The sequence below is a fragment of the Galendromus occidentalis genome, unplaced genomic scaffold (assembly GCF_000255335.2).
Source record: "Galendromus occidentalis unplaced genomic scaffold, Mocc_1.1 scf7180000077524, whole genome shotgun sequence".
Taxonomy (NCBI): Eukaryota; Metazoa; Arthropoda; class Arachnida; order Mesostigmata; family Phytoseiidae; genus Galendromus; species Galendromus occidentalis.
The window spans coordinates 3,194,555-3,210,275 of NW_003805512.1; the positions used below are offsets into that span (position 1 = coordinate 3,194,555).

Consider the following 15,721-nt stretch of genomic DNA (forward strand, 5'->3'; position numbering starts at 1 on the left):
TGAAAATACGAACAGTATTCGAGTTTGAATCGAGAAAACTCATTGCTAAATCCCCTCCTTATCGGAAAGGATTCGTCTACAATACGTGAGGAATGCCGAAGTGTTCGGTCCCGTCCTCGCTGCAGGTTTCAAGATTCCAGCGCCCAGTCAACCCCGGACGGAAACATCGGAACAACTGAAGAAGGTTCGTACACTACAAATACAGCGACTGTAGATAGCCTACGTGCCGGAGAATGGATGCAACCCCCTCTCCTGCAGGAACGAAAGTAGACCCTCAAGGATTCTTGCAGACTTCTCCGAATGCAGTCGAGCGAAGTTTGCTGTTGCTCGTTCTCACCCTGAGTCTTTTGTGCGGGCTGATCCTACTGCTGCTCGTACGGTCATCCCACATGCAATCCTACCTGGAAAATTCCGTCTCGATGCCCGTCGCGCGGACGGGGAGAGAGCAGAAACAATGTGGGTAGAGTGCAGATATCGAAGTATACCGGGCGGGATACCGCAGGTTCGCATAATTCGAAAGCTCAGCCAATTAATATACCTTGACATTTCATGTCTCCGATCACAGCCTCAAGGCTGTGCCTCACTGCTGAATGTATACACGCATCATCTTCGATACTCGAAGCCATGGATGAAAGCGCGGATCCTTGTGAGGATTTCTATCAATTCGCTTGCGGACGATGGGGAGCGCATAACCCCCTGAATCCCGATATGAGCGGCCTCGACACTCTGGCTCTGCTGAAAAACGAGATGCGTCGTGTCTTCAAAGGTAGGTGAGCTAGGCGAAAGCAACGGATCGGCTTCGCTCATGCTCGCTCTTTCGTGAGCGATTCTGTTTATCAGAATTCGTCATTGTAGCATTCGCAAGTGCAGAAGGAAGGATCTACCCCGACCTTGCTGCTACGACGGATACGGAACTTTGCAGATCTTCTGGAAGCACCGATCACGGACAGGGACGGACGATCGGCTGGACAGGCGAAGATTTTCTATAAATCATGCATCAATGAAAGTGAGACCCTTCTGCTTTTGGAATCTTATCTTGCTCCCCTCAGAGCAATTCCCTTTATAACCTGTCCCCCTTTCCCCAAAGCGGCGGCTGAGATCAAGAAAGAGAAACCCCTGCTAGAGCTCCTCTCTTCATTGAAACTCAAGTGGCCAAATGTCGGAGAAGCGCCGCATGCGAACTCTACAGTATCCAATGATCTGGAGAACTTCGACTGGCACGACACGTTGATTGAGTTCCGGCGGCTCAAGTTTGAGACGTTTTTCCAAGTTTTTTCACAAGCGGACCAACTTGATTCCTCATCGAGAATCCTTCAGGTGGAGTCATTTTCTTGGTGATTTCTAACGATACTTATGCATTCAACTTCGGCTCAAATTGTGCGTTGCTTCTAGCTGGATCAGCAAGAGCCCTTGATACCATCGGTCGACTTCAGCACGGCGAGAGGGAAGAAGCAGATCGAGGTTCGTAGGACATCAAGCTCTGAATGAATTGAGTGACTTTGAGGTCTCAAAGTAATCCAGAGCTTTCTCCGTTGACGAGCACGCAGTATTTTTGCTCCACAGGCGTACCACTCTATGATGGTTTTGGCAGCTGAGCTCTTGGGTGCAAACAGGACGCAAGCGATTGATGACATGAAACACGTGGTTCTGTTCGAGATCAAGATGCGCACCGTAGGTTTGCTTCCTGATTTAGGAACGCTTGAAAAACCCCCCTCCCCCGCTGAACTCAATTTGTTTTTCCAGTTCCTGGAATCTAGCGAGAAGCGTAGAAACTTCACAGCCATCAACCACCGGATGACGTTGGCTGAAATCAATGAATTTGTACCAGAACTGAGGATTCATAAATTGGTGGATGCTATTTTCGAGAGGTGTGTCACATGGAAGAACTAGCTCGAAAGATGCCTATGCCTCTATATATTAGTGCGGACGAGGCCGGGACTTAAAGCGTGCTCGCTTCGATAGGAAATTCGCACCGAACACTTCCTTGGTAGTTTACGCCCCCACCTATCTGAAGAAGCTGAACGATCTCATTTCGAATACACCAAAAAGGTAGGCTGGAGCCTCCTTCCGCTTCTCCCTCGATGATTTCTTATTATTCCCTCTCTATCAATTTAAAAACCCATTGGTGTGCTATATTCCTATTTCAGGACGCTGGCGAATTATATGGGATGGAGAGTAGTGTATTTTTTGATGAATTTCCTCGATAGGCGTTTCGTTTCGTTGCGTCAAAGATATACGAACGTCGTCACCGGTAAACCGAAGATCTCTTTGCTGATACTCAGCCTGATTCGCTCATTTCCCTCGGCGCGCCGTCTTGAGACGCATTCGATTTCAGGGACTACTCATCCTATACCGAGATGGCGCCTCTGTGTAACTCTAGTCAATATAAATCTCGGCATGGTCACGGGAGCCATGTTTCTTAAGAACCATTATTCACCGTGGATGAAGGCATCTGCAGAAATGATGATACGAGACATACGAGAAGCTTTTTTGGAGAATCTCTCGGATTTGGACTGGATGGACAGCAGCACGAAACAGAGCGCCATACGGAAAGCGCTTGCCATGAATTTCAAAGTTGCTTATCCGGATGAAATCCTGGATCAGAACTGGCTCGAGCGCAACCACAAGGTCGATATTTCCGAATAAGAGATTTGAGGCATCTACTTCTCGCTCTCCCTCCCACCGCAGAAGATTCTCCTGCAGAAAACCAATGAGGAAGCTACATTATTCCCCAGGTTGTTTTCACAACGGACAATATTTTCGAAAATATCATACGCGTGAGCAAGTTCCGTCATTTGAAAGAACTAGAGACGCTTGGAAAAGAGAATGATCTCAGAAGATGGCTCATGACCCCTGGTACGGTGAACGCGTTCTACACTCGAACGGGTACGTATTATATTCGCGTATGTTCTCGCTGAGGGGGAGGGACGGACTTGTCCCTAATCTCTACCCGGATGCCCGCCCGTAAATAGTCGGTTTCTCCAGGGAATTTCATCACTCTGCCGGCTGCTATACTCCAGCCGCCCATGTTCCATCCCAGCTACCCCCCTGCGAAGAATTACGGAGGGATCGGAGTGGTCATCGGACACGAGATCACTCACGGCTTCGATGATAAGGTTGTTCGAGATATTCCATCGAAGCGAGCGTCAACCATTAGGCCATGAATAATTCCTCTCCTTGCCAAGAGAGCGATGAAGTTTATCGCTTTCCTGATAGAAGCCCCTAGCCCCTACCATCGGTTGTCCTCCTTCTGAGGTGAAACGACAACATTCCAGGGGCGGCAGTTCGACGAGCATGGCAATTTGAAGCAGTGGTGGCAACACGAAGCCTTGCAGCGTTTCAAAGACAAGGCGCGTTGCATGATCGAGCAATACTCGGGGTATAGAGTGAAGGAGATCAACATGATGATAAATGGTTTCAAAACGCAAGGGGAAAACATAGCGGACAATGGAGGCATCATGCAGTCCTACACGGTGAGATTCTCCCGGCACGACTGGGAACTCGGCCACAGGACAGTGGTGGTCGATTGTTGGGACGCAATGCGGGGTCCGCTCCCCGGAAGATCGGCTTCCAACTTCCAACCCATTGATTCAATCTGTGTTATTCAGGCTTTCCGCAGACGTCAAGACGAGCTTAAAAGCACGAAAATTCGATTGCCCGGGGTTAACTTCACTGACGAACAACTATTTTTCTTGACCTACGCTCAAATTTGGTGCTCGAGCTCAACAATTGAACGAGCAATCCAGGACGTGCGTTTCAGTGATCACACGGCACCGCGATACAGGTGAGAGAGGTCGAAGCGAACTTCATCGAATAGTCATATCGGACGTGGCAACCAAGCTTGAAATGTTCCATTATTTACAGAGTCATCGGTGCTTTGTCGAATTCGAAAGAGTTCTCCACCGCGTATCGCTGTCCGATCGGTTCACCAATGAACCCGAGAAGGAAGTGTAGCGTTTGGTGATACAACGATGTCCTTGAGGGCTGCACAGTACGCAGTGGCTAAACGGGGGACCCTTAATAAGTCTAATGTCAACTAGATATCAGATGGATGATATCGAAATCTTGGAAATAAACGGTATTTGCCCCCCTTCCGGAGTCTCTCACCATGCTTCAATTTTTCCGCATATTCATCAACGGAGTCCGGTCGGAGGTGCACCTCCATCATACATCATGATTGGCGGAGGGGGGATCATACGCCCCTCTTGCACGGACCTCGGGGGTCGTGGGATAATGCTGTCCTAGCGGCTTGTGACGATCCGTTGTGGCTCGCAGCTGTCGCAAAGTTCACTACGGTTCTCACCGGCGCACAGTGGGGCCAAATCACATTTTCGGTGGACAAAATTATTCTTCTCATTTTTTTCGCATGCCAGGCTTGCCTGCATCCGAAAAACGCATGATTACCTACAGCAAATATTGCTAATTTTCACTGACGGAAACAACGAAGTCACCGAACAGTCGACTGAACAGTCAGCGTTGCTGGTTGCTACGGCCACGGATACAGTTCTTGCAGAACTTACTTCGTCTCTCTCACGAATATCTCGAACTTCCCAATATTCACTCCGAATTTCGAACAGAGAGTCCGGAGAATAACGCGAAATCTGGTTATCAGGCTCTCGTCGAGGTCGGTGATCGCGGAAGTCACACTTGAATTCTCGTGTGGGCCTCATCCTCGCTTAACAGAAAATAGGTTGAACCAGAACCTACGTATTCAGAATTTCTGAAGTCAACTTCGATGATTTTTTTTCCAAAACCGGGTGACAATTTTTTTCCTGAGGTGGTTCAAGGTGTGATGTGTCCCCCAATGAGTCAATATCCGGGCGGGAAAGGGTGGGGAGTACTCTCCAAGAGCCACCAATTTTGATGAATTTAGGGGCTTGGAGGTGTTCTCTGATTCCTCGGCTCGGCAGGTGCGGAACCAGCTGACGGGGTACAAACCGGTCTCAAACGCGAGATCCGGACCGGAGGTGTTTTGGGAAAATCCATTGAGCCGCCTCGGAAGTGTACGAGTGTATTCATTTTCGAGCTTTATTTCTGGGAGGAAGAAAGCAGATCGCACCTCCAATTAAAGCTTGACTTCGAAAGCTCCGCGCTCTCTCGTAACTCATAATAGCGGTATATACTGAAAGACATATGGCTTTCTGACCTCCAGACTTCGGTGAATATTCTGGGCTATCACTGGAGATCGAAATCCGGAAAAGACTTTTGTCCACCTAAAATGTGATTTGGCCCCACTGTGCGGCGGTGGGAATACTTAAGCGGCTCCGTGCCGTAGATACGGCTTGAATCAGGATGGATAGTCAGCTCGATAACTCCTATATGGAAGCTTGTAAGCCGCGGCGGACGTGGCCCTCGTGGCGGAAGGGAATCTCGGAAGGGCTCTATGTCCGATTTTAATCATTCGCATTCGGTTATGGCCGCACTCCTAATACCGAGGATTCCTTGTGTTGATTGACCAGCACTGCCAGGGGAAACCTCACGGCAGGAGGGCAGACGGCAGGAGGGCAGGAGGGCAGGAGGCTCCCGCTAATCCTAATGCGAGTCAAGTGGGAAGAGCTCAGATCACCGAGCACTTTTCCCCACTAAACGTGCTAGAACCAATGCTGTCCTCCCGAAGACTCGATCTCCATCAAACCGAAAGTCTTTGAGCCGACGCGGAAACACAGAGACTGCCCGGCGCCCGGGTCGCTCAACTTCCCAGCGGAGATCATCGACATCACGCTTCCCACTGTCAGAGATAGAGTCTATCCTCGCAAGATTCCTCGCTCCCCACCTTGCTCTTGTTCTCCATTATCAAATCGACCTGGCGAACGTGAAGTCGTTAGCCGCCTGAATCTTTCGTACGGAATATTTCGCGGGGTTCAGTCGGATGGTCTCCAACACAGGCGGCGCCCAGTGCCAGTAGGCCCATCAAAACAGAGAGAAAAGGGAGAGCAAAAAATTCGTCGTGTGGCTGTAGCCGCCGCCGTCAACGCTGCGGCGACCAACAACATCAAACAGCCAACCATCACCCACACAGAGAATAAAGCAGCGAACCGCAGATCTGCATTGCATTACGTGAGCGTGAATCTCATCATCAGTAAATTATATCATTTGGTGAGTTCGTGCTGCTCTCTGATGTCGTGTCTGAGCGCGTTTCAAATAATGATACTGCAAGCGTCATAGCATCTAGGAGTATAGTAGATCTTCAGCGAACTCAGATCTTGGGGATTTTTGTGTCGTACCGGCATTCAATGTGAGTTCCGATGAAATTACAACCTCGAATGGGTCGGAATTTTCCGCTGCAATTGATAATGGGATCGTTCTCCCGGCGGAGATGCGGACGACATCTGAGCAGAGGTCTCAGATCTCTCCTCAATCTGTCCCCTAATAAACGTCAAACAAAGACTGTTCACGATGTGCGCGTCTTCACGCACTCGCTCATATACCTACGCTCTCGAGTTCAGATCGAAGTTACGAATACCGAGCTAGAAACCATTCCTACCCACTTTGTCAATCCGCATGTTGTCGAATTATCTACACGTCTGCCATCGTGAAGGAGACTACCGATCCCAAGTTTCCCCAATTATTCTCCAAGCTCTGTAAGTGCGAGATTTGAAGAAAGTCTTCATCACTCTTTACAGGTGAAAATCATCTGCGCGGAAGTACCTTTCGTAACCATCTTCTCATTACCTCGGACCATTAAGTGTGCATGTCTATTGGAGTCATCATGGAAGCAGACTTCGAGGAAATCGAAAGCGAGAGATCATGGCAACGAGCTTTCTTCAACATAAAAATCAGCTCCCTAAAGCATGACTACACGACGGAGGAAGCCAAAAAAGTAGAAAATCGTCCCTTGAATCGATACAGAGACGTACATCCATACGATCATTCTCGGGTTGTACTGCTCAGATCTGAAAGCGATTATATCAACGCCAATATCGTCCCAGTGAAGAGAGCCGGTCGCGAGTATATTTTGACTCAAGTGAGTATCAGGAGTTCATGGCTCCAAGGTCTTTCTCGACCTGAGAGGGAACGCTCTCGGAAAAGTTTGACGAGGTCAGAGGATGAGGATCTGATTTTCTCCACAGGGACCACTACCCGAAACGCTGTCCCAGTTTTGGCTCATGGTCTGGGAACAAAATACGAAAGTGAGTGATCCTCCACAATTGGCAGGAGGTCTATGCGCGCGTCGATGAAATTAATAATTCTATTCTGTGCTAGCTGTCATGAATGGTTCCGATAATAACTCTCACGGATTCTATAGGGTATTGTGATGTTGAACAAATTGATTGAGAAGAATCTCCTGAAGTGCCACAAATATTGGCCCGATAAGGACAATCTAGAAATGAACTTCGAGTCTGTTGCACTGGCCGTGAGTTTTGTCTCTGAAAGTGCAAAAGATAGCTACATCTGTCGGTGAGTGGCACCTCGTCCCGTATTGAGTCCTTGTTGCTTTACATCGATCTCACGATGATGACTGGAGAGCTAAACTGGATTACTTGCTCAGGACCTTCCGGCTCGTGGACGGTGAAACGGGGAATGGTCGAGAAGTATTCCAATTCCATTACATGAACTGGCCAGATTTTGGCGTTCCCCAGAGTCCCGATGATTTTCTGGACTTTCTATCGGATGTGTAAGTGACTCGCTACAGTGCATGATCAATCGTTGTTGCGTCTCAAGGCATCTCACTCAATATGTCCCTTTTCCTATCGCGGTCGATCAGCTCTCGGTGTTCTCACAATCACTGGAGTCTGACTCCCAAGTCATCGGAGGGACGAGCCGATTATTTGCGAGATAGCGGGGTTTCTGGGCTAAGGGCTATCGGATGGAGTTGACTCGACAATATCCGAAGTTTATGAGCTGCGACGGAGGTTCAGCACACAAGCGAGGGCTCTCCCTGAAGTCTTCTTTTTCCCCTCATATTGTTGGCCTAAGATCCGACCGACATCGGCGCATTCAATGAGCTCAATCCTTGCATTACAGACGGCGATCAGGCTGCCTCGAAAGCCACTGCGGACCGGCGATAGTTCATTGCTCCGCTGGCATCGGTCGATCGGGAACATTCTGCCTCGTAGATTCGATATTGCAGATGATCGAGCATAATCACCTCCATGAATCCGAAATAAACTTACGGGAGGTCTTGCTCGAAATGCGTCGTTACCGAATGTCATTGGTTCAAGCCCCGGAACAATTACGTTTCTCGTATCTCGCCATCATAGAAGCTTTACGTCGGAGAGACGGCAGATCTCCGTACCTGTCTCGCAAGAAAGATGAAGACGCTCCCCCTCCGCCACCGCACAGAGCTCGTCCAGTGATGGCAATGAAGACGGTGGTGAATTACACTGAAGACAGCTCCTCAGAGGACGACGTCAACGAACACGATGTCGGGATCGACGAGGAACGAAATGCCAATGGGAACGACGCCATCGGGCGGGAACCACCGGAGGAACTCGAGGGCGGAGACGAAGTTTTGAAAATTGTAACGAACTCCGGGGAATCTCCGGCCGACTCTGCTTGCGCATCGGCTGACGCTAGCGAAAGCGATAGCGACAGCGAGAGCGACAGTGGACCTCCTCCTTTGCCGCCAAAAGACATTCCTATGGGGGAACTCTCCGGCACGCAGCCGCAGCGAGAGCCCCCGCAGTCGCCCTTGCCTACAGATAGAGTACTTCCTAACCTTTCCGAGGATCTCCATAGCTTCGAAAAAGAAATCCTGGCAAAGGAGTGGATGCGGGACGAGTCGGTGAGTTTTCAGATGAAAATTCTCGAATCCTAGGATTCCTTCTTGCTGGAGATTTCTCTCAAACTAATTGATCACTCGTTCATCCGATTCGCAGATCACGCTGCCTGGGGGGAATCAAACGCCAAACTTTGACCAAGAAATGCTCATCAGGAAGCGTTTGCACGAACAGAAAATACAGCAGAAGGTCCAGGCTATCAAGAAAGGTTCGTCCGGTTGTGTCCCTGATCAAAATCAGCTCGGCGATCGGCACCGATTATCTAAATCGAGTAAACATCCTCCCCCAGGTGTTAAAGACGCGGAGGCCGCGAACGATCGCAGAACTTTGTTCGAGAACATTGGCATCGGTGTGGTCGTATTCCTAGGAGCCGGAATCCTCCTGTACAGAATCATAGACTATGTCAGGAGTTGAGAGCGTCCTGCAGTCGAACGAAAGCCTAGAATCACTGATTGCCGCCAAACTGGGATCTTTATCGTTTATACAGAGAGACGAGCGCGTGGGCGACTCGATCTAGTGAGACAAAGTGAACAAATCTTCTCAGAAGCACCCAAATGTGAATCCAATCTCTTGGTCGATGTCGGGGGGACAGAGAGCAAGATCGCCTTGACAGGCCGTTGGTCGATCGCTATTTTCTAGGAAAGCCGAGACGCGTGCGCATGCTACAAACCTCGATTACAGTAATGATAATAACTAAATAAATTGATAAGTTAATCCAAACCTGTGCAGGAGCTCTTGGAAACTCAATGGCCGATTTTTGCTTTCAAATCGAATCTTTCCGCCGGATTGAATTCGATATCCGAGCCGTAGGAGAGTTTTGTGATGAGTAGATACATTATGAGTAGGGCTGAAGATTTTTCGCGAACCGCCATTTTTCCGCGAATTTTCGCGGAAATTTCCGGCTACTCCTCATAGACTTTCAATGGAGGCCGCGAACTCCCGTGAATTCGGCGGAAATTTGCCGCGAAAAATCTTCATCTCTAATTATTAGGCGAGGCGAACATCAGGGGTGAGCTACGGGCCGAGCGCACTCCTCCAACAGCGAGTACCACGGTAAATGAATTAGAGGAGAATCGCTAGGTCTCTTCTCGCTAGCTCCTGGAAAGTGCCATTCTCGATCCCTTGAACCCATCAAGGGCCTGGGGGACATAACTCTCGTTCGCTCTAACTAACAGCGATTCCGCCTCCTCGTCACAAACTGCCCCGCGCTCTATTATGTACAGCAGGCTTTTTCTTTTGAAGCGTTCAACTCGTCCTCCGACGGGAGCTTCCGAGGGAATGAATCGAATATCCGGGTGAAGCGGAGGCCTTGAATGAAACTTGCTCTGATTTAACAGGCCTCCTCTTGGGAGACGTCTCAAACGACTCTCATCGATGTTCAAAACTGTCAATTCCACCTCCTTCTTCGCTGGATTTATCGAGACTTAGACCACGCTTCTTTTTTGCACCATTCTATCGCGTCACATTTCCGAGCGTTTCTCACTGATTGACACCAGAATCCCGAGCCAGTGGCGCACTGCGGTCCGTTGCGATCTGCGGCAAAAATCGAGTTTCAGATTGATGTGAGAATTGCGAACGAGAACATCGTGTCGGAGCTCACATACGACTGTCGTCACACATCCTCTGAGGTCCTGCTTACGGTGCGCTCGCTGTGACGAGGATCCCGCCAACATTATGAAGGCCACGAAAACCACGAAAACCCATCGAGAATTAAGGAGGCTAAACGACATTTTCGAAAGATCAGTGCTGAACAGAAGCTTCATCCGTGGATATATATGTAGAGCCGGATATCAAATCACGGAGCAGCATGAGTTCGACATTGATCATGAATCATCCGAAAACTTTCGGTCATGTGAACGGGATTCTGTAGCTGCTTTCCAAGTCGTGCCAAACTCAAGACTGCGTGGTTTGATCGTCTTGACTTCTGAAGTTCTATCGAACGCCAACGAACGCCGCAGATGGGTCGAGCTGGCTCAATATGCTGGAATCTAGAACCCCTCGGAGTCGACCTCCGAGGCCGTGGACACCAGCAGGCGCCCCCCGAAACCGCCGCTTTCGAAGCTCGAAGAGAATCAGGATCCTCACAGCATCGGCTCCGACGGCACCGAGAATCTTGGCGCTTCGATTCTCCGATTTTCTCCAAATCATAAGCCTTTTTTGAGCTCGAAGCTCAATGAATGCCCTCGCGCTTATAGATGAATTCTGAATTATCTGTAGAGAAAGTGCAGAGAATGGTCGATCTGATGATTTTATGAGGGGCTCCCGCTTTAGCAGCTCAATGAGGCTCGACAGAAAATGCCTCCGAAGATACGGATCTCGGTCGATGAACCATCGCCATAATCGAGTTCTCGCTCAACGCCGATGAATGATGGAAAGGAAAAATCTTTCTAGTCGGAAAGATCGGTCGTCGAGCGGATCGAGTCTCCACGGCACGGACGCGGCACTCGGTCGTAATGAGTCTATCGTTCTAGAGAAAATAAGCTCGAAGTCAAAAACGGAACTAGCCTCCCTTGCCGCTGATGTACCCCCGCGGAGTAAATGTAAAAAATCGTTCATCGTGCTGGGACAGTTCATTCCATCATGAAGGCTCCGGACAGATTTCTCGAATCAGTCAGTAGCGGAAACTACCTCTCCCTGCCCCGCTTTTCTCCTCCGCTTGCTTAGATTATATTTCCCGCCACCCCGCCTCAAGTGAAGGCTGTCAACACCGCCGCGCCGTCTGAAGAGAGGGAGTGTATCGGAGTATCGGCATGTAGCCCGCCGTACATCATGTTCTCATTTGTTAACATTTCACTCACGAATCAACGCATTCTGTAGCATGTTCTAGAGAGCGGGCGGTCAGAGAGGTCTCTGCGGCGTTTGGCCTCTAGGGTAGATAACGGCGGCTCCCGGACAGATTATTATCAGAGCGACTCCAGGGATCTCATCACACCGAAACGGATTCTTAGAGCAGGGAGTCCTAGACCGTCGAGAAACTTACTCCTGACCGAAGGCAGGTCCGACTTGATGAATCATCCCATCTATGCGATGTATCGACGGGCGCTGATCCTTCCAGGAATCGAGAGTCACGCTTTTGCGTTCTCGACGTCAATGAAATCGATGTGAAAATCATCTCTTCTCACGAGCGACAGCCGCGCAGATGACGATCTCATTTTTGCCATGAAGTGTGGATGGCGCTTGAGCTGAGAAGTACCTCGAGGGAAGGCACTGTCGCCTCCGAGCTCCACCACGGCAACCGAGGAACACTCCTGTCCGGAATGACCGTATCATGGCCGCTAAGTATCGCTCCCAAGGATGCGGCCGAGCCGAAGTTCGCTTCGAGCGCCACTTCACTGCGCCGAGATATGTCAGAGTCGTGAAGTCAGACCTCAACGTGCAAGCGATATTCTCGAAGCGGAATGGGTTGGCCGCTGACGCCCTTGGTCACAGGTGGAAGAAAGATGAAATAAAGTTGTCCAGAACTTATCTGACAGTGAACATGTGAGCTATTTCTTGGCGTAAATCAAGGAAAGTGGTCGTGTGGCGAGACCCAATCTAGCAACGACATCGCGAACGCAAGCAGGGAGTTCTGTTCTAAATCGGTTTTGAGTCGAGAATGAAGCGGGCCGCGCCCCATCGGATCAAATCGGGACAAGCTATTCCGGTCCCATTGCGCGGATGGAGCAGGAAAGCACCATCGAAGATGAACGAATTGTATGCATCATGCGTCCCTGGGTCGCGAAATAGCGAACCCGGGCGGGATCCCCCAGGCGTGAGGCTCTCGTTCTTCAGTTCGAAGACGGTCAATCAGGGAAATTCTCCGAGAACACAGGCTTGTAGCATATATCTTCAGGAAAATTCGGGACGCCCCAGAGGATCCCAATCTGAACGAGCGAAGCGATAAGTGAGCAAACCAAAGTGGAACTTTTGCCGCTCTCAAATTCTGACAGCGATGACGGGTTCCGCAGGTAGACTTTGGGGTTCCGCGCAATCCGCCGCGGTACCCATTTTGAGACACACTGACCTAGACCCTTCTGAGACACAGCTTCGAGCCGAAGCCGAGCACGAAATCGCTATTGGGAAGGGGATCTCCTTCAGGGCAAGCTTTTGCGCCCCGAAAAACTGCAGTTATCGGCAATTGACGACGCTTGGAATATGCCGGCTTCCGCCCAGCGCGGAGAGCGAGAATCATGCTTTGCCACCGGGCCCGTTCTGAAATCCAGCCTTAGATGGTAGGCCCCCTTCCCTGATCTGCGCAGCCCAACAACCGAACCGTGCTTCCAGAGGCGGGATCCCCATAAATAGTTTGCTCGCCCGAATAAGCTCAGGCGGGGTATTTCTGATGGAACGATTCGGGAATTCGGGCTCAAGTTCGGATAAGCGCGAAACCCGGTCAGGAAGAGCACTAACGGATTCCTCTGTTCTGTGGGAAACGGAAGTTGGTCGGTTTAAGATACGAATTTTTGAATTCAAATGCTTATATTTTTTTGCCTGTTTCTCTTGGTTATCTCTTTGTTTCCTACATTCGTCGTCCGGCGTGAAAGCCTCTCGGAGCGTTATCCCGTGCGTGAATCCGACGATGTCACCTCGAAAGAATTCGTGAAGGCCCGAGGTCTCCGCTTTAGCGATCGGATCCCTGGACCGATCCGGAGGGCCATTACAGGGTTACTGGCATGGACGACATCCAGGGACGGGCTCCGTTCTCTTTCCACGTCAAACGCTCCACGAAAGATACGAAGATGATGTCACTAATGTGCAAATCCTACGGAGGGGAGGGATGCCCCCCGGTTGCGAAAATAAGAAAGAACGGTGATGTTGTTGCACTCACGGGGGTACACAACCACGTCCCTGACGCAGAGGGTTCTGGAATCGAGGTACGGCATGCTCGCACAGAATGGATAAGAGACATTCGAGACCATCCTCGCAAGCGCCCCTCTAACGTGATACGTGATCATTTGATCATGGAACAGCGACGAAAGCTTCCTCGACAAGCTGCATCTCAAATCGCACCTGTGGAGCACGACCGTACGCGCCGCTCCCACGCAGGGCAAATGAGGCCTCCGCCGCCTGAGAGTCCCTGTTCTCGACGTGGCGGAAACTGGCGAGATCCGCCAACCCGTCTATATCTCCTATAGATGTACTTGCAGCGACGCGCAGGAAAAAAAGTTTGGTGACTTATTCGTTTTCTTGGTACAGTTTCAGTCGACTCACCCGAGCCGCAACTGGAGCTCGATGTGCGACGACCGAATGTGAGTTTGATCGAATTTTAACCTCCACACATCCAAGCCGCGCAGCGCGAGGGCGAGCGACCGGTCGCTCTACCCTCGGAAGAGGACAACACTCTGCTCGTGTCAACTCTCTCGAGTTGTTTCCGGGAGGCAGTCGGTTTGAAGCATCGGAATCCCGATACAGGAGAATATTATGGTATACGGATGGCCGAGGGGCGGCTTTATGCTCCCCGAGATGGATGGGGTTCGAAAATTTTCTTCTGTGACGTCGCACACGGTAATTCCATGCGGCCCTTCTAGGTGTATCCCTGTTCTCCACGTAGCGGGAACTGGCGAGATCCGCCAACCCGTCTATTTCTCTAATATATGTACTTGCAGCGACGCGCAGGAAAAAAAGTTTGGTGACTTCTTCGTTTTTCTTGGTACAGTTTCAGTCCAGATACCCGACCGGCAACTGGAGCTTGATATGCCAAGACCGAATGTGAATTCAATCGAATTTGAGCCTTCACACATCCAAATCGCGCAGCGCAAGGGTGAGCGACCGGTCGCTCTACCCTTGGAAGAGGACAACACTCTGCTCGTGTCAACTCTATCAGCATATTTCCCGGGCACCGACAGGTGGTCGAGTGGTTGACGCGTGTGTCACTACTCGTGCAAACGTGCGTTTCACTTGGTGAAATGCCGCAACGACGCCGCTCGTGCAGGAGGCGGTGTGGGTTCAATCCCTGCTGCCGGAAAAATATGCAGGTACTCGGCCTTGATCCTCCTGGGTACATTTGCTCTATGGATCCTGCGCCAGCTTGGCTCCATTCGACCGCAAACCTCTTATATCGCACAGGGGGGCTACATCCATGATCATCCCGATCGCAGATGAGAATTGAGTCCAACATTACTCGATTCAACGTCGCCTCCCCACTCCGTCTTGACCCCCGCCGCTCCCTCTGCATTTGAGCTCCTGCACGGTCGACCACAAGGCGCATCTTACTCCACCGCCTATAAGCCAGTGCCCGAGGCTTCCTAGCTCCTCGAGAGTACCCACTCCGCTCGTCTAGCCCTTCTGAAGTTTTGGCGCTCCCCCCCCTCCCTCCCAGAGCCCGTGCCATCGCGTTCTGGTTCTCCGTGCCGGCCTCCCGGAGCAGACCTACATATTATGTAGATCGATGCCGTCATTACAATGATGGAATCTCGCCAGGCGGGGTACTTCCTCTCGTCTCATTACTTCGCGCAGGTAGAGCAGCTAAGGGGGGCGTATGTCCTCGGACGTTTTCCTTGCGCGGCCTCTCCGGCGGGACAGTTTTGGTGGTTGCAGCCTAAAGGCTGAAATTCACTTAGGAGCTCTTAGGACCAGAGATTAGTCTGTCAGTCATCGGGGAATGCGCAATTTCGCGATGCCGCCTACGGATTAAAAAAACAAATTCACTTTCGCGCCAAGAGTCGAGCTCGGCCGACGAGCGGACTTTCGTATTCTCACAAGCGAGGTTCGGCTGTCGCGATGGGATAACGGGAGAGGAAGATTCTCTCATTCGCGGATACCTGCGCGAGCCATTCTCTTTGCCCCAGCGATCGAAATTGGCTTCTTATCCTGCGCCCGTGCACCTTGTGCCCGAACGACAACCTTTTGTCCAGGGAGTCATGAGAACATTCACAACAAGCACCGAAGGCTCATGATGAAACACATCATCGCAAGAGGAATGGATGGCAAGCCGCAGCTGATCAAAGAGCGTAGTCTCTTCACTAGGTAGAATTTCACGATTTGGGTCATACGCTTGGGCTTGGGATGAGGTCACTAAAGGA

General features: G+C 50.6%; 2 protein-coding genes across 2 annotated transcripts; both read left to right on the top strand.

The window, feature by feature from the left end:
• The first annotated feature begins 314 nt into the window (after positions 1–314).
• On the top strand, positions 315–4,092 carry LOC100905355 (neprilysin-1). Its single transcript, XM_018641145.2, has 15 exons — positions 315–456; positions 566–766; positions 923–1,006; positions 1,088–1,317; positions 1,393–1,461; positions 1,564–1,671; positions 1,744–1,868; positions 1,963–2,049; positions 2,148–2,251; positions 2,336–2,628; positions 2,736–2,886; positions 2,986–3,116; positions 3,276–3,473; positions 3,609–3,784; positions 3,865–4,092. The coding sequence occupies exons 1-15, from the start codon at positions 390–392 to the stop codon at positions 3,962–3,964; spliced, it is 2,124 nt and encodes a 707-aa protein (XP_018496661.2). The 5' UTR covers positions 315–389; the 3' UTR covers positions 3,965–4,092.
• Positions 4,093–5,992: 1,900 nt separating this feature from the next.
• Positions 5,993–9,298, top strand: LOC100905501 (tyrosine-protein phosphatase non-receptor type 2). Its single transcript, XM_018641146.1, has 8 exons — positions 5,993–6,096; positions 6,624–6,964; positions 7,071–7,130; positions 7,247–7,398; positions 7,490–7,615; positions 7,966–8,725; positions 8,820–8,928; positions 9,010–9,298. The coding sequence occupies exons 2-8, from the start codon at positions 6,692–6,694 to the stop codon at positions 9,132–9,134; spliced, it is 1,605 nt and encodes a 534-aa protein (XP_018496662.1). The 5' UTR covers positions 5,993–6,096; positions 6,624–6,691; the 3' UTR covers positions 9,135–9,298.
• Positions 9,299–15,721: the final 6,423 nt, after the last annotated feature.